General features: G+C 42.2%; 1 protein-coding gene across 3 annotated transcripts in view; it reads right to left on the bottom strand.

Moving 5' to 3' along the window:
* The window catches only part of ME3 (malic enzyme 3), a 77,877-nt gene that overhangs the window by 27,558 nt on the left and 22,669 nt on the right, over window positions 1–27,650 (bottom strand). For all 3 annotated transcript variants that reach the window (XM_053456566.1, XM_053456565.1, XM_053456567.1), the window contains exons 3-7: window positions 19,612–19,745; window positions 19,161–19,310; window positions 9,017–9,092; window positions 6,040–6,201; window positions 2,638–2,741 (exon numbers count right to left, since the gene is read on the bottom strand). In XM_053456566.1, coding sequence (XP_053312541.1) covers window positions 2,638–2,741; window positions 6,040–6,201; window positions 9,017–9,092; window positions 19,161–19,310; window positions 19,612–19,745 — 626 coding nt within the window. The remainder of the gene's footprint in view (window positions 1–2,637; window positions 2,742–6,039; window positions 6,202–9,016; window positions 9,093–19,160; window positions 19,311–19,611; window positions 19,746–27,650) is intronic.

Genomic DNA, 27,650 nt, shown 5'->3' with positions numbered 1-27,650 from the left:
AAGGGAGATCTCCGATTTCCCCAGGTGGCCAATTTCTACTATGGAGGACTCTAAGCATGCTGTTCCCAATAACCTGAGCAGCAAGCATGGCAGCTCTGGAGGGTGGCTCGGGATACTGCCATGGCTGAAGCCAAGGTCAGTGCTGATGATAAAAAGTCAGGGATTTGGAGGCATGTAGTTATATCAAACAGGTGCTAATGATCAGCTATGTGGGAGGAATAAAACTGGGCAGAAACAGCCACATTCACTAGGTGACCTAGGAAGATATTTTGATATCCAATGTCATACACCATGGCAAAACCAAGCACAGATGTTATGTCCAAGTTCTTTGGAAGAAGCACATAGAAACAGGCAACGTTGAGAACCGTAGTCAAAAAGGTTCAGCAGTGCCATCAGCTCTGCATTGGCAGATATCAGTGGGACCCTGCTACACCCATCTACTGCTTGAGAAAATCGGGTAAGAAGTGGCCTTCATGAAAGACTTGCAGCCAAAAAAACATACCTCCGAAGTGGAAACAAAGCCATTGGATTCAACTATTCACAAAAACACAGGAACTGAGGTGCAGAAAGATGGCAGCAGGCGCCCTGGAGGAAATGCTTTGCTGTAGCAGAAGGCAATTTGTTCACCGAAGGGCTGGAGAGTATTACTTGAAGACAACTTTCAAGCATGGTGGAGGTTCCTTGCAAATGAAGTTGGGGATTTTGCCAGAATTGATGGTGGCGTCAATGCTGAGAAGTACAGACAGATACTTATCCATCATGCAGAACCATCAGCGAGGCACCTGAGTCCCCAACTTTATTCTGCAGCATGACAACCCCAAACATACAGCCAAAGGCATTAAGAACCATCTTCAGTATAAAGAAGAACAAGGAGTCCTGGAAGTGATGGTTTGGCCCCCACAGAGCACCGATCTCAACATCATAAAGTCTGTCTGGGATTCCATGAAGAGAGTAGCAAGTGAGGTGCCTAAATCCTCAGAAGAACCGTTGTTAGTTCTCCAAGATAGTTGGAACAACCAACCTACCTACCGGGTTCCCTAAAGATCTGTATGCTAGAATGGATGCTGCTTTGAAAGCAAAGGGTGGTCACAACAAATATTGATTTTAATTTGTTTTTTTTTTTCTTCTGTTCACCCACTTTGCATTTAGTTAAATTTAGTCTGACGTAGGAGCTGTGTGGTAAATTATCATTCATGTTTCCACAGTATGAAATATAAGAGTTTGGTGGGAAAAAAGATCAAATCTCTCCAAACACAAGTAACCAAAAATAATATATTTGTTCTTAGAACTCATATAGAGAAAAAAGTACAATTACAGGAAACGAAACATTTTTGCTGAACCAACAAAAATCTCAAAAAAGAATAGGAATTGTTAAGGGCCTGTGAAAGATCAGAAACACGGGACGACGCTTGTCAGAAAGTATATTTTACATATGTGCTGTTGCGCTATAAAAAGGTCTAAATAACAAAATCTACAGAAACCCAAACCAAATCAAACATAAGGCATGTTACTCGCCAAATAAACGGGGGTATAGTTTGTCTCTGGACGCTAAGCGATCCCACATGGCCTTCATTGGAACTCTATGCTGTGTTTGGGTTGTGTATATTTAATGTCATAGGCAACTACAGTTTACTTCTGATCTAAGGATCCAAAGACCCTGTTTTTGACATTCTGAAAATACTTTACAAACGTTAAGTAAAACTTCAAATACACAAAACTGTTTTGCTATCATTTTGATGGTTTCTTGGATTTTAATCTTTATTCTGGCTTGCTTCGTAAACCAGGAAAAAAATGTAAAGTTCTAGCTTTCTTACAGTGCAGAAACAGAACAAAACAGAAATAAACTATACCTAAAAATGTAAAGAATATACCAAAGATGATATCTTTAATGGACGAAAAACGATATATATTTTTCATTCCAAGGCACACCAAAGAAATGATTACATATTTAACTTTTTCCCCAAATTAGACTTATTCCTAAAAAAAAAAAAGTCAGAATTTAACAGCAGGGCATGGGTTACATTTCAGGTCCAGGTCAGGGAAATACAGTCCTGTAAGTACCTGCAGTGGAATCAGCCAGTGTGCACTAACCATAGCGTCTGCATTGTACCTCACTTAGTATCGATCCCCAATAATGAATGGTCACAGTTATACCTTACTATCATACCTGGGAACTTCTGGGCTCCTTGTGGGGCACTGCCAGGACTGCACAATGATGTCAGCAGGCGGTCCCGCTGACATCGGTGGGCGGTCTCGCTGATGTTGATGGGAGTTCCCGCTGGCGACAGTGGGAAACACCCCCATTTAAAGGAAAATGGGCGGCGAGCGGGGTGTGCCAAGGCCCTGCTCCCGTAACCCGGAGGACTCGGGTCTTGACCCGGAGAACCGGAGAAGCAGCGCTCACCTGGTATGCTTATTACATATCAGTACTAATTAGATCTTGTACCTGGGATGTGCCTACTGGACACACAATGCCACACGCTACATGCTTACACTTGCAGCGCGTGGCCAGAAGACTTGATCTGCCACGCCAGTGGCAGTAAATGGAAGAAGCCCACATCATCACACCAGATGGACCGTGTGGACCTGGTCCCCCAGCACCCCTGAAGATACGCTATTGCATGCCTGTGTACCTACTTGTTGGTCACTGCTTGCATAAACTCCTCGATCAGTTCATCGTACTCCTTACCGCGAACCCGCTTGTGTTTCAAACCAATATACAAGGGATCGTTCAGAAGGATCTGAAAAAAAAAAAAGAACAGAAAATTAAAGTATAGGTCAAACATTTACAGGTCAAAACAACAACATTTAAACAGAGCTTCTATACCCCTACCCTAAATTTAACTGATCAGCACCTATACGATAGAGCACACAAACTTAAAATAAAATATATGTTTTACAAAACACAGGTTCCATAGGAGCAGCCATCTTAACTGTTTGTTCTTAGGATCTCCATGATTATTCTTCCCCAGGAGCTGAAAGGATTTTTAGATGCTTTTCCTAGAGATGAGGATGGAGTGTTCCAGGTCGTAGGTTTTCTGCCCTCCTGAGGCCGTATTTCATCGCAGGATAATAATAAACAGCTGTTATCACAGCTGATCCGTCCAAATAAAAGGAACACACACGTCTTCCATGGGCCTCCTCTGTTCCTCTTCATACAATGATGTCAATAAAATAATCAAAACAGGAAGGCATCCAATAACTGTCCGCCATAATTAGCTGGTAATCAGGGGTACAAGTACTTGCGATTATTCACTTATATAAACAGAGTGAACGCTGCACACGCTGCACATCTGTGTAACATATTCCCCACATTCTAGAGCAGGGGTCCTCAAACTGCGGTCCTCCAGCTGCTGCAGGACTACATCTCCCATAATGCTCCTTCAGCTAAGGGGCTGGCTGAGGAGTATGGGAGATGTAGTCCTGCAGCAGCTGGAGGGCCGCAGTTTGAGGACCCCTGTTCTAGAGGGTCGCTCTACGTATTGACTTGGTGGGGCAGCCATCTTAACCTGATTTACATGGTTATTCTCTCTCTCTCTCTCATTAATTCACTGAAGTTCATGCCTCCTGTAAGTGTCATAATGATGGTAAGGAGCATACTAAAGAGCATTTACAAATATTTTTGGGGAAGCAATTTTTTTTGTGTGTATGAAAGTTATACAAAGTGCAAATAATGAAATAGCAAAGGAATATGCAACCATCCAACCCATATTAAAACAGAACCAGCATACAAAAATCAGCTCCTGCCATGGCTATTTCTTTGCTGCTCTCAGTCTATGGGTATGGGTACCTATAGCTCTCAGTCTATGGGGAGGGGTACCTATAGCTCTCAGTCTATGGGTAGGAGTACCTATAGCTCTCAGTCTATGGGTAGGGGTACCTATAGCTCTCAGTCTATGGGTAGGAGTACCTATAGCTCTATCTATGGGTAGGGGTACCTATAGTTCTTGGTCTATCAGTACAGATAACTATAGATCGCAGTCTAGGGGTACAAATGCCTGTAGAGTCTATGAGTATTGATTCCAATAGGTCTTAATCTATAGTTCTGTGCACCTTCAGGTCTATGTCCATTTGCATGTATATTTATAGGTTTATGGATACATGTACCTGCAGGTCTCTAGTTATAGATGCCTATGAGTACAGGCACCTATAGGTTTCAGTTTATTGGCACAGATAACTATAGATCTGTCAGAGTATTGATTCCTATAGATCTCGATCTACGGGTCTGTGTACCTACAGGTCTCTGTCCATAGGTATGTAAAGTTTTGTAAACCTATGAGTCTTAGTTTATGGATACATGTACCTGCGGGACTCTGTAGTTATGGCTCCACTCCTGCTCACACTCAATACCAGCTACCGCGTTACTACTGAAGGGTCACATATTCACATATTATGTGACCCCACTGGGTCCCATGGGTATAAGTACCTGCAGGTCTCACACGATCGCTTTCCGCTTCCCATATGGCCAAGTATACCATGGGCATTAAACCTGAGGATAATGGGAGTTCCTGCTGACTTTTGAGTCTGATCAGACAAACGCTGCACTTCTTCAAATGGATCGAAATGTTTGACTTTTGGACAAGCTCCTCGTGCTACTGCAGCTGTCAGACGGACAGGCAGACGCATCTGGTGATTTTTCAGGTTCCTCTCTACTGTGTATTAATTTCAGACATTATAGGGATTGTAGATCTCTATGCTACCTACACAAATATACAAAACACTGTGGATTATTGCCATCCATAACGCACCATTCTAGATCGTATGGCTATAAATGCAAGGTGCCACCTGTGATCGTAGATATATCACAACTCATCCACGTGGAACTTAAATGTATGGATCAAATGGATATGTATCAAACATAAAGACACGAGGAAACAACTGCAAAGGATGTCTGGTTGTTTGAATAATAGGGTAATTAGTAAAATCTACATTTCCCCAATAAGTGAGAAATTGTAATGCCATTTAATGTCCTTTCCTCTAAAATGTAGTATTCAGTTTTTCTCAATCTCCATGTGTTTTTCTAAATAGGAATTCCAAATATATTTATTATATGTACTATCATACATGTAGCCATTAAATTGATGTGCATTTTTTATCGTCTCTTTTTTTTCTCTCTCTCCCACTTTTTTTCAATCCATCTTTCTTCTTCACTTCCCTCTTCCTTTTCTTTCTCTCATTTCTTCTTTCGTCTCCCTTTTTTTGCTTTTTCCTCTCTCTGTCACCGTTTTCTTCTCTCGCGCTGTATATTATCAATATTATATTGAATCTATTATTTCTGCTTATTACTCTCTTATGAATCCTCTTGGCTTGTAACAGGATTTCTAGGATTCCATCAGTGGTTAGCAAAGGTTTATTCAGGGAAACATTATTTCAGTCTTGTTTTCTTAGCTAGAGCTGCATTTTCCTAACCAAAGATGGTTTGACTTAAATCCTCTCTCTTTCGGTTCTGATGTTTCATATAAAATAGCTGTAAATATATTTTGGTGCAAATTTTCTTCTAGAAGTTGTGTTATATAGTTTGATGGTTTAATTGCTGATGGTTGTGATAAAGAACATGTGATTACCCACAAAGGAGACAGTCATGAGGTGCAAGATTTCACATTGTCCCCAACCCCAGTTATGAAATCCCACCTTTTCACCAAATGTTTGTCCCTAAAATAAAACAAAGTGTATGATACCTTTAAAGGAACCAACATTTATAGGTTAGGAATCCCATAAGCGTTTAGAATGTTGGATTATTGACCAATTTGTGCCGATTAAACCAAAAGCACATTTGTGAGGTCAGCCACTGATGTTGGATGAGAAGGCCTTGCTAAAAACCGTGTGGTGTCCACATACTTTTGGTCATATAGTGTATATTTCTGCATGATCTGAAGGCACACAGACTAAGAGCAAGGTAGCTTCTGTTATTTTATAAATTAATTCCCCTATTGCACCTAGGGGTCTGGGATTAAGCCTCGATGATAAGGAGAGCCCATCTTACCAACTTTCCAGCCTCACATTTGAAGGAATGTACACAATTATTATCAGGAACCATACCTCATTGTCTGTGCCCACGTCTAGAAGCACAGGTAGACATTGTTGAGGGTGAACCCCACCGCAGGCTGTGTACAGGGCAAGTTTTCCCACGGGAATGCCCATGCCGTAACTTCCCAGGTCACCGAGACCCAATATACGCTCGCCGTCCGTCACTACAATTGCCTGCGAGTAAGCAGAAAAAAGTATTAAAGATATAATGCGATCAGGAGAATTTGCAGTAATGTCCTGGTAACCCCGGTGAAAATGAGTGGAGAGATAAATATTTGTTTATTACACAGAAGAATGTTAGCTAACAAAAGACAATATATATTCCAGACAATAACTATATCTAATAGTTTTTTGATGTGTGTTGCCGTTATAAATGAAACCCTGCTTGACGCGTTTTGTAGTTCATTTTGCATTTTGCTCCCACTGAAGTCAATGAAGCTGCAGCCACTAATATGTATGTAAAAACTCAATGCTCTGATAACATACATGTCATCGGGTGCTGCTATTCCGACTTGCTAGAGTGAGAGCGGAGCCAGATTAAAAGCAGAGTACATGGAGCAATTGATCCAGGGCCCCAGCGCTATGAGGGGCCCATACCTCTCATGGGGCCCAGCACTGGCAATAGCCATATACCTGGGAACTCTCCGGACGTGGCCAGGAGAACTCTGGGAGAAGCGCTGCTTTTCCATGTCAACATCCAAATCCTCCGGGACGCGGTAGCAGGGCCTAACACACCCCACCCATTTCACCTTTAAATGGGGGTGTTTCCTTATGATATCAGCGGGAATGCCCCCTGACATCAGCAAGACCAGCCACTGATGTCCGCAGGACCGCCCACCGCTGTCAGCGGGACCTGGCTGCTTCCCGCAGGGGTAGTCTCCCGGTAGCCGGAGCCCAGGTATGGTAAGAATGTTCCCTCGCTGTCACCCTGCCGCACTGGAAAGTGACATCATTTCCGGGCACATGGCACAGTGAGGGGGGGGGGGCGTGGTTTTTACAGGATGTGGCCTGCAGCTGCGTGTGGCCTGGAGTGGGACATGCGCTGAGCATGTGTACGAAGCATACTGCGGTATGCGCCCTGCTTTCGGGGGGGGGGGGGGGTTAAATGTGACAGAAGACTTCAAATAACCAAAAGCATGACTGCATCTACTAAAATGCGGTAAAACCAAAAAAGGACTTCAGTATGTATTTATCATTAATATAAAAGAGTCCATTTAACAAATCATAATTAGATAGTACTCATACTATTATACGCAGCTGCCTGAAAACATTAAACACTAGAACTGCTTTAAAAAGAAATCAGCGTAAACATTTTTTTATCTGATACTAGTAATAAAAAATTTACGATCTGCAACAGAGAAATATGAGATACAAAACATTTCCAAAGCCGCCAAGCGGCAAGAAAAATTACCAGGATCGATAACGACTATTTTTGTTGAATAAATATAAAGATATTTTTCAGCAGGAGTAGGTAACTTCTATCTCCCCGGCTGATTTTGAACACCAACTCCCAGTACCCTGAGGCAGCCATGTTTGCTGTGTATGATGGGATTGGTTAATATCTATATTCTCGCTGTGTTAATGTGTTCAGGTTCACTGCAATACGTAGTCATGGGGGGAAAAAGACAGGATAATACGTAAAATGATCAGAATAGGTTTTTTTTTTTTTTTTTGCGAGGTGCATCTTCATTATAGAATTGGGATAAATAGGTAATGGGCGCGGAATTATCATTATTAATGTCCTTTGCGCACAATTTCTAATGTATATGCCCTATTCGTCCTGCACATTTCCTACGCAGAAATTTCCTCCAAATGGCCCAATTACGGTGTTTGTCATAAAAAAGCTTTTACCGTCCCGGACGTCTTAATGTACGGTTCATAATATCTTAATAACTAATCTTTGGATGAACAGTTAATCACCGGCACGCTGGATACTTCCTTTCTCCTTTCAGTCTAACTTTTTTCTCTTATTATTTTCTTTTTCAAGCTAGAATGGGATAAAAATCCAAAAAAACAACATAAATGTTATTTGAATTTAGTTTCCTGTTTTTCTTGGCAGAAAAACGCTCGCGGCCCCTGCGGGCAGGTGTTGCATTTGGAACCGCATCCGATATGGAAGCGTTTTGTGGAACGGCACATGCGCAATCCATTTGCTCACCAATAGAACATTCTGGTTGCTACAATTCTTATATAAAAAAAAAAAGGTCATCATAAATGATTAACCCCTTAAGGGCAATGGGCGGTCCCTAAACCCATTGAAAACAATGCATTTGGAGCCTGTACATGTACGGGCTTTGTCATTAAGAGGTTAAAGAAAAAAAAAGTAAATGCAATCTCTGGGATTTCATTCGAGCCGTCTAGTCTGTCTATTTTTTCCTGCTGTAAAGACTCAAATCAGTCGTTGGTCTCGTCTTACATTCGGGAGCCGTATGCCTGTCCCATACGTGTTTTAAATATCTCACTGTATTAACCCACACCTGCCAACAGTGCCGAATTTTCTTGCGACAGTCCTGTTTTTTGGGTCCCGTCCCATCAAATTCAGGTTGGTCTTGCCATAAAAATACTGCCTATGCACAAATACTGAAAGATTTTTCGCATGCATTTATATGCAGAATATTTCCACTTCTATAAAAAAATAAAAATAAATCCTAGGACCACAGCTTGGTCTCATTACACATCACCTGCCGAAGGTCTTATTTATGATCGGTCGAGAAGTGGAGTCCCAAGGGAAACCAGAGGAATAATTCAGTTAGAGCTTTGCCCCTAATATTAGTCTTTATAATTATGGGCCACTGGTGAGGACCCTGATTAGATGAAGTCCCTTCTATATACAAATACCCTTTAGGAGAAGGAATGGGGGGGGCAGCTCTACACACAAGAAAAGTATTGTAGCGATGAAAAGATACAACATTTAAGGATATAACTGATTTTCTTACATTTTCCTGACATTACTCATTAAACTAACTGTTCTGCATTGCAAAGACCTTACCTTGATATCTTCTTCCGGCCATGAGTTCAGCATGGTTGCTATATGGCCCTTATCGTGTATAGTAATAAAAAGACCACTAAAAGGGAAACAAAAAAAATCATATGAGACCAATGTATAGCATTAATGGATTATTCAGGTTAAAGACTTTTTTACATCTATACAGCAAGGCACTTTCCTCTCCATGGGGTCTATAACGTACAAGGGTGAGCCTAGGGTTACTGTCGCCTGGGTGCAGGATTTCTTTCAACACTCAATCCCATCTTAACTCACACACATACACACACAGAAACTCACTCTAACACCGTATGCTAACACACACTTACTCTAACACCATATCCCAACACTCTTTTACTGTGTGTGGCTTCAGATAATGATGCGTTACGTGACCCCACTGAACACCTCAGTCAAAGGGGTGCAGATGAGTGCTTTGGTTTTGTGGGTTTGATCATATTATATTCCTTCAAAGTATGAGTTTCCACTTAATGCTAACCTTCTCTTAAACATACATTGTTTCCCTCCTGATTTAGTAAAAATGGCCACATTCTAATTCCTCCTCATCGGTCAGATGGTCACCATTCTGGGTGAGCGGAAATCATAGGCAGGTGCCCAAAACCAAACCAAAAAATAAATATAATAAGGTGCTACGGTTATGGGATCGATCCTTGTGACCCAGTACATCCTACATAGAAGCCCTGGCTTTTTAAATATGACAAAGCAGGGATCTGTGAAGACTTTTTTATAAGTTTTTCAAAGATATATTTATATTTGCCCTCCAATTTCCCAACTCTTCCTTGGTGCCAAGTATTAGAATGCCAGTTTAAAACTTGAATACACTTGAGACAAAGCAGGTATTTCGATTACCAGAGTCTATGTAGTGACTCACTGTGTTGTTGTAATAAACCGACAATGATTTTTGCCCAAAAGCAGAGCAATTTATTTCCTTAGACGGGTCAAGTGTAGAATAAGCATCTGAAAGGGTTTGACAACCATGCAGGTAGAAATAGAATACAATATATGTGTTACTATTTGATACAGCCAGGTTCCTTAAGAAGTATTATTTTCTAGGTCAGCTTGTGTACGGACATTCTACATTAGAATTAGAATGAACGAACCGAGTCTTGCTCAGACAGTAAAGATCTAAAAAATGTTGCTTTTTGAAACAATCCCATTTTTGTAGTAATTTCTTAATGATCAGTTTACTTGCACAGCTGTTTTTATTTATCAATATATTTTCTAAGTGATCCCCAAGACGTGACATCTCTCCAGCTACAGCGGATGATGACGCATAGGATGCCCAGCCAACACAGGGGGGGGGGGGTAATTAGACTAGCAGTAAATTGGTGCGGATATATGAGACCTATAAGGCCATTCTATACGTACATCTTTATGACCTCACTAAATATTATATTATTATATGAGGGTGGAAAATCTTTAGAACTCTGGAGCACTTTAGAACTTTGCCTTTGGCTCCTTTTCTTTCACAAGGAAGATGGCAATGTGATGGGATTCCAATTATTTTATGATAAAGTCTTGAATCTTTAAAAATATAATAACAAAGGGCATAGAACTGGCATGCTTGATGCACTACCTCAAGAATTTACAGAGAAACCCAAAAGTCTACACAGACCTCAACCACAGCTCGTATGTGGCGGCCTCACAGTATATTGAAGCTGAGCATTATTAAAAGGCTGGAGGGGCATGGTAGGTGGGTGCACCACCCCGGAGCCCCCCTTGCCGGATGCAGGTAGGAGGTCCGGCTGACATCGGCACAGAACACACATTATTTTTAATGTGGAAGTGGGCGTGCCCATAGTGACCCAGAGGAGCAGCGGTTCACCCAGAGTCTCCGGGCGAGTTCCCAGGTGCCGGTGGATGGTCCACCTCTAACCATGCCCTCCAAAGAAGGTCTTGTGGTCTGGACCCCTGAAATAATGGTACGAGAACCAATCCACCAGGCTGTCAACTCTTCTCTCCAACAGAAAGCAGGAACGTAAAAGCAACATCAACTTTCTGCTGCTTTTAATGGCGTCATGGTTCAGATGGTGTCATGCATACGTCATACAGGAAGAAGAACATTGTGAACGGGAAGTGAAATGGCTTTGGGTGTCTCATCAGCTGACTTTCTGGTTGAAAGAAAAATGATCAGGACAATAAATTAATTATTTTAATAATTAATTAAAATATGCAGCTATTTTGGTGATGTCCCAACGTCTTATTTTGGAGAATGCGGTGACAAAGTTGTATTACTACCATCGTCATTAAGTGCAATCGTTTTGTAACTTATCGGGGAGGAAAAATCATGCAGAGCACTAGAATCTGAAACTAAGATACAGTTCCCCGTGGTATACGCATAAAGCGTATTATAAATATACCGTATTTGCTCGATTATAAGACGAGGTTTTTTTCAGAGCAAATGCTCTGAAAAATACCCCTCGTCTTGTAATCGGGGTCGTCTTCTAATCAGACCTCAAATGAGGTCTGACTATTAGACTAAGATCCAGATCCCCCGCATCGCTGCAGGGGACCTGGATCCTCCTGTGCGGTAACCTCAGCTGCTGCCGGCGTCTATCACCGAGCGCCGGTGAAAGTGCCGGCAGCAGCCGAGGTTGCATACACACTTACCTTCCTGCTCCCGGGATAGCCTGCCCACTGCGGGGAAGCAGAGCCGGTGGGGGAGATTGCTGCAGGACCGGGACCCGGCGGCACTGTGCCGTCCCAAAGCAGATCCGGTAGACCTCTTCAATTTCCGGGAGGAGGCGGGGCCTAGCGGGGTCACACAGCGTCATGCTGAAATCCTGTGGGAGCTGCAGCAAGCGCCTGCTGAGGCATCACGGTGAGTGAAGTGCCTGAGTATATTAGTGTCAGGGTGGGTAGGTAATTGTCTCAGTGGGTAGGTAAGTGCCTGAGTGGGTCTATTAGTGTCTGGGTAGGTAGGTAAGTGTCAGAGTGGGTAGGTAAGTGTCTGGGTGGGTATATTAGTGTCTGGGTATGTAAGTGTCCCCCTATATGCCACTCTGTCCCATGATATGCCTTTTAACCCCCTATATGCCAGAGTGGCATATAGGGGGTTAAAAGGCATAACATGGGGCAGAGTGGCATATAGGAGGGTATAAGGCATGCCTGGGGGCAGATGTGCATAACGGGGGGCAGGTTGGTAAATAAAAGGAAATTAAAAACAAAAAATAGACATGAATTATTATTTACTAGTAAAACTTTTTTCCTATAGGGTCGTCTTATAATCAGACTTTTTCTTTTTTTCCTAAATTAATATTCAGATTTTGGGGGGTCGTCTTATAATCAGGGTCGTCTTATAATCGAGCAAATACGGTATACCGTATTTATATTATAGACCTGTAAAATGTAGGATTTAGGAAAACTGACTTTAGAATGTTTGCATTAAGTTGTAGAATGTTACCGACGGCTGCCTCTTATTGTTATAACCTTTACAGTGGATCGGGTTTTATGCAAATATTTGCACCTTCCATCCCATCATCACGCTTAGATAAACGTTATCTTTATTTCAAGCTCCTCTGACGCAACATTTCAAAGCCCTGTTATATGGTGAAATGTAACATACCGCATGTCTTATAAAACTCCAAAGGCATTCCAGCACGGAGAAGATACAGAACATCACTTAGAGATTTCAAGTCCACACTTGGCATCAACATAGACATTTTATGGGCGCCGGATAAAAGGAATAATGTTTGCACAAAGACGGTGTGAGGTCAAGGAAGACATGCTGCATGTTTCAAGCCACCATTGGAGAAGACAATTTGTGGAGAGATCATCAATGGTATGGGGGGGGGTCATAATCGGCGCAAACATTCCCACACTTACAAACATTATTAGCATTAGCATTAACATTTAACGTGTTAAAACAAATAAAAGAGGTGTTGGTATTCAATATGCAACACATGGTGGTCTGAAATAGCATTTACTCCCTCCTACTGGAATCCTACTTCTAGTCAGCGCTTTCAGGACTTTACTTGGACTTTTTTAACAGATCCATGGTGATAGAGACTGTTACCTGGTGTAACGTATGTCTCAAGGCAGACCCTCGGACTAGCTGTCTGATGCTAATCACAGGGAATTCACCTGCGACAGCCCTGTTTCCCATTCAAGTTGAGCCCCTAGGTACTGAAATGTTGCCAGGAATTAGCTGCCGACCAACACTGGACACCTAGGGCTGAAGAGGTTCTGCGACAGCAACTGTAGAGACGCACAGAGTGGTGACGTAGGGACAGGGGTGGCTATACCTCTAGCCGTGGGTTCAAGAAGTACTCATAGTTGAAGGTGGGCTGGGGTCAAACATGGTGGGAATGGCCAAACACCAAAACCAGAAGAGAAAGGTCTGGAAACGTTGGAAAGCTGAGGTCTGAGGAACAGCGCACTCTGACTTACACCAAAGCTGGCTTCATGGTGACATAGGGATTCAATAAGGTAAAAGGGACAAAGTAGCCAATCAGGTGCAAGAGAAGTCGCCAGGAGAGAAGTCCTTTCATTTGCCACCAGATTTCTTTCACAGATTAGATGCGTAAATATTTTTTTGTAGGAGTCAGTAAAACACAAATAAAAATACTATTATTCGTAAGTAAATGCGCTATATCTGTCGCGAGTCAATGACCCGTCTGATTAAACTATGTAAATATGCGTTTTTTTTCTGTAAAAACAAAGTCTCTTTGTAGACCATTAATCTACCATTCCATGCATTCTTTGCTGTAATGTACTGAAGACCTAATATTTAAAAGGTATTAATTTAAATCTAAATAAACACAGAAGGGGGTCGATATATCCATGGGAAACTTGTTCCGTTAGACATTACTGTCTTCATAATTAACATTAAAGAGGAAATATCTTTTTCGCAGGCAGTACGCTTAATACCGATGCTAATAGTGCCTTCCTACATCTGGACAGCTAGCTGGACCCGATACCCGGCCGCGAGAGACTGGAGGAACTAGTAGCTATTAATCATTTGGAACATAACCCTACATTTTATCAGATTTTAAATTGTTATTAGAACGGTTACACAAACCTTACGTATATTAAAACTAAGGTTTCGATGCTCACCTCCACCTTTCATCTCGTCCTTCGCTTCTCTACAGAAGCTGGTCTTTGACCAACTCAACACATACCATCTTTCTAGCTACATTTCTCGTTTCTTAACAATCTGTATTTTTGGAACCAAAAAGAAGAAAAAGGGCGTAGGTTAAGCCTAATTTCCAGTGACCCGTTTCAGTGAATGGAAGCCATTCATTGCCTGCTCTTAGAATGAGATGGACACGTGGATTAAGGCCATTACCAAAGCAAACGTGCTCTTGTTCTTTTTGCCGTCTATCTCATTACCATCTGTACATTTTGGAGACTCGATATCGCCACTAAGTGTCTTATAATGAAACGGATAAAGTGTTGCAGAAAAGAAATAGAGTCTGTGATGGGGCTGGTTACCCGATCCGCCACAATCAGAGGGAACCATCAATAGTTTGTGTGCCAGAATCATCTATAGTGTAGATTCAGCCACATTTTTGCTTGAAACTATAGAATTAAAGACCTCCCACTGGGACTGGAGATCAGAAGCCTGTATATTTTTATGTTTTTATTCAGATTTTTTTTTTTCTTTTATTTAATTATTTTTTTTTTTTAAATTTATTTTTTTAGAAAAGATATTGCATAAACTGTTTAGAATAAAAATAGCTATGTGCTTTTAAAACATATAATTATCATTTTATTATAATTATTATTAGTTTTGGAATGTCGAAGAAATAAGGTATAAGAGGTGTAGATAGTACCGTAGATGAATGATGGAGTTGTTGTAAAAGTGGCAGACCTAGCTGAGTGGGTTGTAAGTTTTTCTGAAGAAGTGGGTTTTGAGTTATTTTCTTGAATACTGAGAGGGAGTGGGAAAGCTGGAGGTTCGGTGGAGGTGAGCTCCAGAGGTATGGGGCAGAGTTGTAAGGGTGAAACGGAAGAGGTTATAAGGGAGGAGGAAAGCCTTGGCTCATGGGAAGAGGGTAAAGATCGAGTAGGGGAGTATTTTGTTATGAGGGCCGTACCATGGAGGGCTTTGTGTCTAAAAAACTTGAGGTCAAGACCCTGTTATCTTAGGATATTTATCAGACTCCTCCATACTCTACTAGATTTAATGACACCTGAGTGCTGCAGTGCTTGTCCCATTACTTTATAACAGCTGAAATCCCTCCTTGAATATAGGGGACTTAATTCAGAATATTTTCACCTCTTTAAAAGTCATGTTTTTTCATAAAGGACCATTATTAGAACTATTTGATTGACACCACTGGCGATCCACTGGGATGGAATCTTTGTGATGGACTAGATTCCATCATGAAGATTCTTTAGAGTCTCTAGTATTCATAAGTGAATAGAAAATGTACAATATACAATAGAAAATGTGAAGACGGGAAAACGGGGTTAAAAAAAAAAATCAATAAGAAAAATGAAGAACAGAAAATTAAGGAATATCAAATCTTTCCAAATCGTTTACAGAGACCTACATGAGTAATACACATCGTGCTCAATTTAAAATGTACCTCCCGGTCGGAATGGACGGGCCCCGTACATTAATACGTAATAAGTATATATTAACGTACGGGGCCCGCCGATTCCGACCGGGAGGTACATTTTAAATTGAGGACGATGTGTATTACTCATGTAGGTCTCTGTAAACGATTTGGAAAGAATTCCACGGCTTGTAACAATTCATCGGTTGTCATGTTCTTTCACGATGTACGGAGTTAGAGCTCTTACACGCTCTCAAGTGGCCTATTGTATCATATTGTATCATATTGTATCATATTGTAAGCCACTTCTGCTTCTGGAATGTCGATAAGATAAGGAGTTACCGCAGGAATGTGTTTTAACCGAATCTTGTACTCAGGTTAATCAGACGCTTATAAGGCAGAACTTCCACTGAAATAGGTAAAATACTCTTTATTTACACATTCTTAAAGGGAAAGTGCTATCGGAGAAAATATTTGTCAACTTAGCATAAGCCGCAGCACTGTATACAGTAATATAACCCCCAGCGCTGTATACAGTAATATAACCCCCCAGCGCTGTACACAGTAATATAACCCCCAACACTGTATACAGTAATAACTCCCAGCGCTGTATACAGTAATGTTGGTCGGCTTTGACAACTAGTGGTATTTTAGTTGACTCTCCCTGCACAATCACTACACTAAGCTGATTATTTATGGCAATGCTAAATCTGTTTCTACTTTCCTTTCATTAGCCAGAGTGTCCAGCTGGATATTAAGACTGAGCCATTCCATTGTTTCTCACAGACAGTATGATAAGGAGTTGGGGGGTTGTCTAGTAGATTGGGGGTCAGATAACAGAGCGATACAAATGGCTAATATGCAGCTGCCTGAAAACATTATATTCTGCAAAATGGTTTGAAAAATGTATTTTAATCTGATGCTGGGTGGGGGATGGTGCGCGTTCTCTTTTAGGTTATGACCGGAGGAGACAATGCTTTCATCTGACTTGGGAACGAAAGAAGACGATGACTTCAATTGTAGCAAACAGATCCTTTGATGAGGACAATAACCTAAAGTTATCGTTAGAAGCGTCCTACGGAGATATCAAGTTTGTGGTGGTAGCCTAAAACTATCGCAGCCTCCTATCCTCCGCTGTCCCGAAGTGAACTCGCATAATGATAACAATAATTGGAATAAACTCATATAAACAAGACTTTTGTCTAAAACAACATAGAAAAACAGGAGGCTGCCGTGCAGGAAGCAGCTTGCTAACGTTCTATTAATACAGAATATGTTCTTATAATGTTTAAATAAACCTTGAATCACCGTTCTACTGGACCGAGAACACAGGAAGACAACAGACGTGACGCGTCGCAAGGCGCTTGGATTCGGCATCACGCGACAGGCTTAATTAGGACGGGAAATACGGAACAACGGGGAAGGAAGAAGAAAACGGGAAGACGTCTACAGGCATCATTACTCCGACAGCTGGGCCGACGGCGGGCTCCGAGACTGCCCCGGTGTTAAATAAGGATAATGCGCCGGGGTCTCCTGCAGGCAAATTCATGAAATCAGCCGCGCTCAGGCTTTATCTCTGTAAATTCAATTAAAAGGGACACTGCGGTGTCCCACGGAGCCCCCTGAACATCCAATGCATATGAAATTACTTTAGAAGTACTTTCATATGCATAAAAAAGGGGAAAAAATCCACTTGCCTTAAGTAGAAGCTGCAGCAGAACATCCCCTCTATGGACTCTAGATTGTAAGCTTGCGAGCCGGGCTCTCTCCACCTAATGTATTGGTTTGTCTTAGTCTGTCAATTCTCGTCTTGTCAGACCCCTTGAATATATGTATTGTATTAAGCGCTGCGTAAACTGTTGGCGCTATATAAATAAAAGATAATAATAAATGGATGGTTGCTTCACTCCAAGGCTGCCTTTGCGTCTCTTCTCTTGTTCTGCCCAGGAACCCAGCGGAATCACGTGAATTTACACCATGCCACATGACTCTGCTCTGTTCCGGCGGGACAAGAGAAGAGACGCCGTGTGTGAGCAACTCGAAGGAAGCCTTGCGGGAGTGCGCGGGAAATGTGCAGTTCAGGTAAGGAGGTGGGGGAGTTTGTATGAACGAGTACGCGTGATTGAGGGAATGAATGAGCATCTGTGAATGATTAGTATCTGTGAATGAGGGAATTAATGAGTACATGGATGAGTGAATTAATGTTTGTGAATGATGTTTGTGGGAGCAGGCGGGACACATATATTGCGGGAGTGGAACACACACGTTGGCGGCAATGGTCAGAAATTCAGCGGGAGAGGGATTAAGAAACAGTCCCGCGCATGGCTCTAGTAGGAAGGTTAGGAAGAAAGGTTGAACTTGATGGACTTTTGTCTTTTTTTTTTTTTTCTTTCCAAAATATGTACTATGTAGCTATATTGCTCACCAGCCCAGATAGAATGCTGCCCTGCAGTATGGAGGATGTATAACTGACTAGTTGGTTCCCTTCCATGAGTCTATACATCCCACATACTGCAGGGCAGTATTTCATCTGGGCTGGTCAGCAATATGTAAAACGTATATGGTGGGGGTCTGCAGGGGGCCACTTAATTTTACCTGTACCTTGGGCCAAAAGATGCAAATCTTCCACTATTAGTGTGAGTATTGCGTGAAAATTGTGCACAATCAGCATCCTGTTCCTGCAGGAACTAAACTCCCGACGACATGTCTTAGAGATGAGATCAAGGATACCCCCCCACCCCGCATACACCCAGATTTCCTTGTTTTTATCAGACAAAAAAACCTTACATCACTCCGATTTTTTACGTCGGTACAAAGAGGATCTGCCTGCGTTCCAGGTGATTTACGATCAGAACAAAGTGAGCAAAGAAAACACGTGGGGCTATTTAATTGGAACTTAAAACATGAGGTCACAGAAGGAAGATGTTAATCTCAGGAAGGGTGGGGTACATACAGTACATTGTCTGCACTAACGAGGCACCGGGGTGCCATAATACTGAAAAAACACCATGCGTAAAAAAATTAAAAAGGGAACGGAAACAATAAGAACAATACCTCTGTGTATACCCCCCATGATTCAGCCGATGACGGCATCACGATAACATTCTGGAAGTTATAAGATGATGCCACTGTATAGAAAATACGGGGCTTCAAAATGTTTATTTATTTCTTTTTTTTTTAGAATTTTTTTTTAGAAATTTTTTTTGTCTATCCCACATTAATCTAAATACTCAGTAATGGACGGCCTTAAAGCAACAACTCATGTGCACTTTGGGGATTCTGCAGGATTTGCCCCCAAATGCATTTTCCCCTTACCCACCTGCGTACCTGGGAACCTTATGGCTCCGCCTACCCAGAGCCCCCCCTCTGTAGGATGCAGGCAGAGAGCCCTGCTAATGTGGTGGGACACGCGGAGATGGGCGGGGAGTGGGGCGTGTCAGAGGGGCGGTGACGCGGAGAAGCGCCACCTCTCTGGGAGTCTCCGGGAAAGACCCGGAGTGTTCCCAGGCATGCCCCTTAATTATTACCCACGTACGTTCATGCTGATGAACACCAACAGCACTGCGGAATATGATGGCGCTATATAAATCAATAAATAATAATAACTGGAAGAAACTGGCATTAGTTACCGCGGTCTCCGGAAAGCCAGGCCGTACTGCTGACACGCCAGGCCCACGGTGGGGGTGTATACAATCGGCATAAACCTCTCAATGTCGGACGTGAGAACTCGGTAGAAAAGCTTCTCGTTCCTGTCTTGCAAGGTCATCAAGATAATATATCTAAAACGACAAAGAAATAAAGGATAATGTCAAACCTAGCATATTCATTATAAAGTGTGCATGTAGACATATACAAACGATGGAACATTATGTCACCCTGCTCAGTGTCCACCTTCCAACGTAGGTGGGCTCAAGCTGGGCTGACCTTCTTTTAGGATTGAGGGCCAACCCTTGAGGATCTGGTCAGGGGCCATTCCACCACCGGGCCAGCCCACCTTGGGTTATGGATTTCCAGGATGTGGAATCATTCTACTGGAGTCTAGTAACTGGAGTCTAGTATGAATGTAAAACGGTCACATACTTGTCTAGATCACTGGACTTGGTCTCGTAACTCTTCATAACACGCAGGACTTGGACATCTTGGCTCAAGAAGCAAGGGGGCAGGAGGCCATGGATACCAAGCTGAAGCCTTTCTTCAAGGGTAAACGCCATCCCCTGAAACAAAAAAGGCAAATAATCAGCCCATTTCAGGTCCCGTATTCCAGACATCTAAAACAAATACTGAATGGACATCTACAATTAAAAAAATGCCATCAATACCGTGACCATGTGGACTAGGGGGACTTAACTGAGAGTTTGTGGCCAATTTCCCATTTAACTTATCAAATTCACTATGCATTATGAAGAGCCAACCGGGACAGGTTTCTGCTGCAAGGAATGCTGAGGTGGCCCCTGTATAATGTATAATTCAGAAAGGTGATGCTTAAGATACCGTATTAGCGTATAGTTAAATGAAACCTATTCTGGCTCAACATAGGTCTTCGCCGAGAAGCTCTGTGGGGTTGGCTCTACACATTCCATATCGTATTATATTTATATTGTGAGTTAAAATTGCAAAAAAAAAAAAAAAAAAAAGACAAGCTTTGTTGCCATAGCAGCAGAAAACCATAAAACCATTTTTTAAAGAAATAATAGCACCTCAGGACCAACTGCTTGTCTACTTTTTAAAGGTGCCGCTCCGCATGCGTTTTCCCCACTTTTATACTTAAATTATTATGTACTTGTAAACATTAAATAAACACATTCTTGTTTAAAATTATATACTGGTTTTTTTTTTTACGTTTAAAACCCTTTCGGCAGAGTCTCTTAATTTGTTCCCTCTGCTCTGCCTGCCAGTTTCCGACATCACAGAAGGAGGCATTTGCTTGACGGTGTATAGGGGACTGGGCTTGGTTGCGGGAGGTCAGACTGCTGGGATGTAATACGTAGAGCAGGACTTTTGAAGGATCCCAGAACGGATCTCGAGTATCCTAATAAACCTTTTAATGCAGCGAGGAGAAAATTAAAAAAGGCAGATTTGTTTATTTTATCTTCTCTTTATCCGGTGATATTTTATAAGGCACTCTAGGTGGGACAGCACCTTTAACTCCTTGCCTTTGCTTTTTTTTCACTAGAAAAGGATAAACTGACTCTTTGATCCACAGCATCATTTCTGCCGATTTGGAATAATACACAAATTTTAAATTCCTTGTGCAAAAAAAACAAAACCACAATGGCCGAAGCCTATCGCACGGGATGTCACGCACTTCCTAGATGATTCAGGGCTTGATGTTTTCCGGAGGAAATCTTTCCCTAGATATTTGAACCTTGGAATCCTGACATTGCCGTGAGCGAGAGCCAAGGATCACGGAAAAGGTTACCGCTGGACGGAATGTAACTCGGATCGAGGTGCAAGTGATTACGAAAATAACTGGCTTTCAATAAATAAAATATCATATAAATATAATATAGATTTAATATTTGATCATCTGACAGGACGTGATTAGCAGTGGTGAATTTAGCAAATACACTACCGTTTGGGGTTGTTTTGGAAAACAAGCACATTGCGGGCTGTAACATAATTGCAAAAGAGTTAGAAATTAGACTTTTAACCTTAAACTTGGATCAGTGAACACAACGTAGCATTGGAACACAGGAGTGATAAAGGGCCGTTGGAACACAGGAGTGATGGGAGTGATAAAGGACGCTTGGAACACAGGAGTGATGGGAGTGATAAAGGGCCGTTGGAACACAGGAGTGATGGGAGTGATAAAGGACGCTTGGAACACAGGAGTGATGGGAGTGATAAAGGGCCATTGGAACACAGGAGTGATGGGAGTGATAAAGGGTCACTGGAAAACAGGAGTGATGGGAGTGATAAAGGGCCATTGGAACACAGGAGTGATGGGAGTGATAAAGGGCCATTGGAACACAGGAGTGATAAAGGGTCGTTGGAACACAGGAGTGATGGGAGTGATGAAGGACGCTTGGAACACAGGAGTGATGGGAGTGATGAAGGACGCTTGGAACACAGGAGTGATGGGAGTGATAAAGGGTCACTGGAACAAAGGAGTGATGGGAGTGATAAAGGGCCATTGGATCACAGGAGTGATGGGAGTGATAAAGAGCCATTGGAACACAGGAGTGATGGGAGTGATAAAGGGTCACTGGGACACAGGAGTGACGGGAGTGATAAAGGGCCATTGGAACACAGGAGTGATGGGAGTGATAAAGGGCCATTGGAACACAGGAGTGATGGGAGTGATAAAGGGCCATTGGAACACAGGAGTGATAAAGGGCCGTTGGAACACAGGAGTGATGTAAGTGATGAAGGACGCTTGGAACACAGGAGTGATGGGAGTGATAAAGGGTCATTGGAACACAGGAGTGATGGGAGTGATAAAGGGCCATTGGATCACAGGAGTAATGGGAGTGATAAAGAGCTATTGGAACACATGAGTGATGGGAGTGATAAAGGGTCACTGGAACACAGGAGTGATGGGAGTGATAAAGGGCCATTGGAACACAGGAGTGATAAAGGGCCGTTGGAACACAGGAGTGATGGGAGCGATAAAGGGCCATTGGAACACAGGAGTGATGGGAGTGATAAAGGGCCATTGGAACACAGGAGTGATGGGAGTGATAAAGGGCCACTATACAGCTATGATGAGCCGTTCCAGCTGCAATAGTTATTCACATTAACCCAGTCTTCTCTGGATTTCTGATCCAATGAATGGACAAAATGTGATTTTCTTTCAGAAACAAGGAGATTTCTAAGTGACCCCAAACCTTTGAACGATAGCGTGTCTTCAAGAGGGTCACTTTTTAGTAGCCAGCAAAGGTGTACTTCCATACAACATAAAACGTACTACCTGGGGTTTCTCCAATGAATCTTTGTACCTCTGGATTGGGTCATGCAACAGCACTATGAACCAGATGATGACCTAGAGTTCTGAAATATCCAACCTTTAATCAGTTTAAAAAATAAAAACATCCTTTCTGAAGACAGCTATTCACACAAAAAAAAACTATTTAAAGTATCAATAAAGTTTAAAAATCACACATTTTGTGTAGGCCAAAGCTTTTATAAGTTGCGATGAAGCAGCGTGTAAGTTTGATTATACTCGCTGCTTTCTCTGACCAACCAAGACTGTCTGCCTGATGCTCGTCTTAAGCCCAGGGAGAGGGAGACGTTACCGAGATCTTCTCTGTAGGCTTGGGGCCAAAAAGCATTTTTTTAGGACCTGGCTGGCAGGTTTACATACTGACTCTCACCAGCTGAGGGGTGGCAGGGAGAGAATTTCTATAAGAAAAACAAAACATGGTTATTTCTATGTTATAATGATTTTTTTACGAAAAAAATGGAACCATATCCAACTTAAAAATCCATTTTTTTTTTCTAGACCAAATACCCCAAATAAACATGCGTAATGTTTTTTTTTTGTACAGATTAAAATAAGCAATATATACCATATACCAATGGAGCAGCTGCCCCTTTCTCTCATAGCCTGCGTGATTATCCCTCCCCATTAGATATTCTACCAAAGAGACCATCACTTGTAAGCCATTTACCTCCAATAATTTAATATACGATAAGGTTTCTGTAAACGGTCATCTTTCCCCTTCAAGAAAAGCAAATCTAAAAGATATTGTGGATTATTTCTGAAAAATAATTGTATTTCTAGGTAAGATAACGGCTATTTCTGTACAATCAATCTGATTTATTCTTTTTCGTGTCCAAAAACCCTATCTACGGAATTTATATCATTTTTCAAGCTCGCTTCTGAGGGGTTTCGTATAACACACAGTGGCAATCTTGCGTTCTACATCTTCAATAACGACGTATCGTGTTTTCTCTAAACAATCCAATCAGAAGGTCATCTTCCTCTCACATTCCCCGTCTCGATGCAGAGCATTACAAATCTAGTTACACCGCAGATATCACTCCATCTTGAGAAAAAAATGAATCTGTTTTTCAAGTCGTATCAACCCGACTTTCAAGATCTCATCTATATTACATGAACCTTTTAAGGGAAAATGATAAAAATACATAGAAGGTAGAAACTGCGTGTTTTTTTTTGGATATTTTTTTTTGGATATGTTCCAGCGAGCTGTTTTCAGTCAGTAACTTGGACAGATTCCATGTCATTAATCTTGTGGCAAAAAATAATAATACATATCTTGTTACGAAGTCAAAATGTTTTTTTGTAAGTAGCTGAATATCATTGAAGGCAAATGTGTTGGGTTAACAGAAGTCATCCAAGGGTCCTTGTAAACTTCACCAACGACTATGTAGCACCGAATATGTAGCACCATACAAGTATACTTTTAATCCACCTTTTTTATTCCCCCCCCCCCCGGAAATGGTGTGGCCCTGGGCAACGTAGCCACTGGTGCCAGACTCAGGAGGGCCCTGGAACACACGTGAAGAGATAGTTGTTTCATAAACACTTCTATTCTTGCTTCTCCTCTCCTTTTCATCCTCTCTGATTGTTTATCGTTCTCTTCGCTCCCTTCTCTTTTTTTCTTTTTTATCTCTCATCTCTGTCTCTTCTACTTTCTATTTACTGACCACACAAGTCAAGCCCAACCTCTCAAAGAGGGTCCTGGAAAAGGTGGGAATCAATGTACCAAGAGGTACTTCAACACCTGATTGAATATGCTGCTCCTCTTACACAACAAATTAAATGAGCCCCACTTTACCCCCCCCATGCGCTTGGGCAGAAAGTGGACTTTCACTCCACTTTCCGGCCCCCCGGTTGGCTGCTCCAAGCAGTGAAACAATGAGTGGTGATAAATCCTGGAGCACAGAGGAGGCCGTCTGGACAATGACGTGTCCCTTCAAAACAAGGTTGATTGGCTGTGCCAAGTAGTAACCACGCCGTATTTAAACTGCACAGCGCTGCGCAATATATCGGCGCTTAGTAAATAACCAATACAACGTATGGAGGCCAAAATCATGTTATTTTTATAAGATGAAACCCTCAGAGCAAAGACCAAAATGACCAATCTGCTAAGCATGTATGTGCAGTTAGAGTGGAACAGCACCTTTAATCTATAATCACTCCCGAAACGCAGCAAAGCCTTATAGTAGTTTTAAAGAAAAAGAGTAGTTTGCACAAAACCTTCACATATAGGGCTACGTATTCCCTATAGGGTATTCCATACGCAAGCGGGTGATGATTTAATTGAAGGAGTTCCTCAAATCACGAGAACAGGGGTTCTCCTTAAAACAACGTTTTGCTTTTCGGAGTGCGTGGTTGGAAAATAAACTTGAGAAAAACATTGTATCGGACATAGAAAATGCTATGTGTGTGAATGGAGATGAACCTGCGGCTCATGGACGGGGAATGTACGTGGGAAGCTCCGCTCACGTCACCGTCTCACATGTAAGGGTTTATAGATCGGGAATTGTCAGGATCCCCCGTTGATCTGAGCGCTCCATTCGTCTGTCATTATCTCACGTTAATCTGGTGCTAGCAGCCTCGTCTGCACACGGCGAGGGCTTATCGGTATTCTTGATGACAATGAGTTATTTACTAGGTGTGGGTTTTGGAATAACACAGGACATGAGTGCCAGATAACGAAGAGCGGCAGCCACTCTCGGAGCCGTCTCCAGTACAGCCTATATATAAAAAAGGGGCCTTTTATTATTTATTGTTTTATATAGCACCATCATATTCTCTAGCGCTGTACAATGGGTAGACAGGCCATAACAAGTAGTATGTAACATGATAATTTGACTATTATGGCAGGATGGTTTGCAGTTCTACAAAGAGTAGTCTCTATCAGGGCCATAACGGCCTAGTGACATATGTTGGCTGGGTGCGACTCCAGCCTTCCTCACCGGTCATCCCCATGCTCTCTATCTTCCATGCCGAGATAAAAAAAGAGAAGGGAGAGAAGAGAACGATAAACAATCAGAAAGAAAGGATAGAGAGGATGAAAGAAAGAGAAGGGGCAATGAGGAAATGAGTGAAGGAAGAAGAGAAGTGTCTACAGAACAATCATCTGCCCAGTCCCCCCTCACAGGGCCACATCATTTCCCAGCAAATTAAAATGTGGATCAGAGACTCCGATGTTTTATTTCCTAGGCTGTCAACACGAAAATGGGACATAGAGGCAACCTAGGGGCCATTAAAAGTATACTTGTATGGTGCTACATATTCGGCGGGTTAAGAAACACCGGATTAGAGTCTTTGGTGAAGTTTACAAGGACCCTTGGATGACTTCTGTTAACCCAACACATATGATGTCATATATTTACTAAGGACGTACACCGTAAGTTCACTAAGGAGGTTTGACTAGTTAGGCAGAGCTGCATACTCTATATGTGTATGTCCTCAGGGAATGCGGGCAGATTGACTACTACCCACTAGAACTGCCACCCTAGGCCTTGTGGCATCAGCTAGAACGGCTGGCAGTGCTCCCCGCTGTTAAATACAGGAACTGGGATGGGGTGGACCTAGGTTGGGAAGGGGTGACTATCCATGAACTCCTTTTACCCACCTCAAAAAAAAAACGTTGAAGGCAGAATTACCCTAGGAGGTGTTATGTGGGTAAAAACGTGTATATTTCAAGTTACTGCACGTGTCTAACGACCGCGGAGAGACGAGAATAATATTTCTGCAATAAACAGGTGTTAATGTTTGCTTTTTTTTTTTTTTTTTTTTTTTTTTTTTTATAAGTCAGCTGGATGGAAGATCGCATTTCTGCCTCCTGAGTCACCGCGTCGGAAAGCAGTTCTCGCACAAATAAGGACAGGATTGCACCTTTCCGCCAGGAAAACTATTTGTGGTTTTTCAATGCTTGGGAATGCCAGACAGATCTAACATGCTCATATTTGCCTATTTCCAAAACCGGCCTTCAACTCAGCTCGGATGACTAATACGAGATGGTAGGAAATTTCAAGCTCTTTGGAAAGAAGGAGCGTAAACACAATAAATTTCCTCTTTTGGACAGGCTTAAAATCAGAGCCTTGGGTTTGAAGGAAAATATCACTGCGCCGTTGGGTTGTAAAATATTTTATTGCTCTATTAAATGTGCGTTCTAATTTGGAAGTCGCACAATTGAAAAAAAAACATCAAGGGTGTTCAACTGCGGACCTTGAGAGCCACAAACAAGCCAGGCTGACCACAGCTTGACCCTCTAAGCCTGAATTTGTCACCCCAAAACAGGTCCAACTAGGTATTTATAGCGGTTGCTGCCTTAGGTCTAATCCAGACATCAAAGACTTACCATACAGAGTCCTTCTCCTTCACTTAGAGTCATCTTCTTGAAGAGCCTTAGGTGGTCTGCAATGCCTTTAATGGACAGGTTTGAGAAGGGATCTCTGACCTCCCCAACCAGCCATTTGAAAGGCGAGGTGTACTATGGGGTAAATTCCCCAAGGGGGCAATGGGCCCCTAGTTAAACAACCAAGGGGCTGCTAAGTAGGCTTTGGTCAGTCTACACCGGCCAGGAGTAGTAAAATGCATTAAACTTGAATAGTTTAAGCAGTATTTTATTGTAGATAGCAGTCCACAATAAACCATTAACCTGTGGCCCCAAAAGTATAAGAAATGTCTGTCTGCTCAGCCAAATCCTTTGTCTCACGCTAATGGATCCTCATAACAGAAAACCTAGCCAACAAACATTGTACAAGCACAAAAGAGTCACGAATCACAGATCTAGAGCAGGTCAAAAAGGTTGATGCAAAACACCATAAAAAGTTACCAGTAAGGTCGGGAGATCTATAGATTTCCTAGATCCCGATATTTATCCGCCCTTGTTCTTATCCATAGTCGTGGCCAATCTTTTTGAGCTCATGATTCAGTATGATTCCTTGGAGCACGTGAGTGACCTTCTACTAGACATAGATCAAAGAATGACGACATGGACACTAACAAGTACAAAGTCAGCCAATTATTTTGAAGGCGATACTTTTATTGTACCGAAGCACTTATTACAGGTAGCCTTGTGCTTATCGCAACCGCCAGTGTGAGATCAATTTAATTTGTAATGTGTCTCTACAACCAGTAGCGTACCTAGCGGGGGGCGGGGGGGGCGGTCCGCACCGGGTGCCGCTCATCAGGGGGTGCC

Source organism: Spea bombifrons, chromosome 2 (genome assembly GCF_027358695.1).
Source record: "Spea bombifrons isolate aSpeBom1 chromosome 2, aSpeBom1.2.pri, whole genome shotgun sequence".
Classification (NCBI taxonomy): domain Eukaryota; kingdom Metazoa; phylum Chordata; class Amphibia; order Anura; family Pelobatidae; genus Spea; species Spea bombifrons.
Note: the sequence above shows the minus strand (reverse complement) of the source record. Positions and strands in the feature narration are given on the sequence as shown.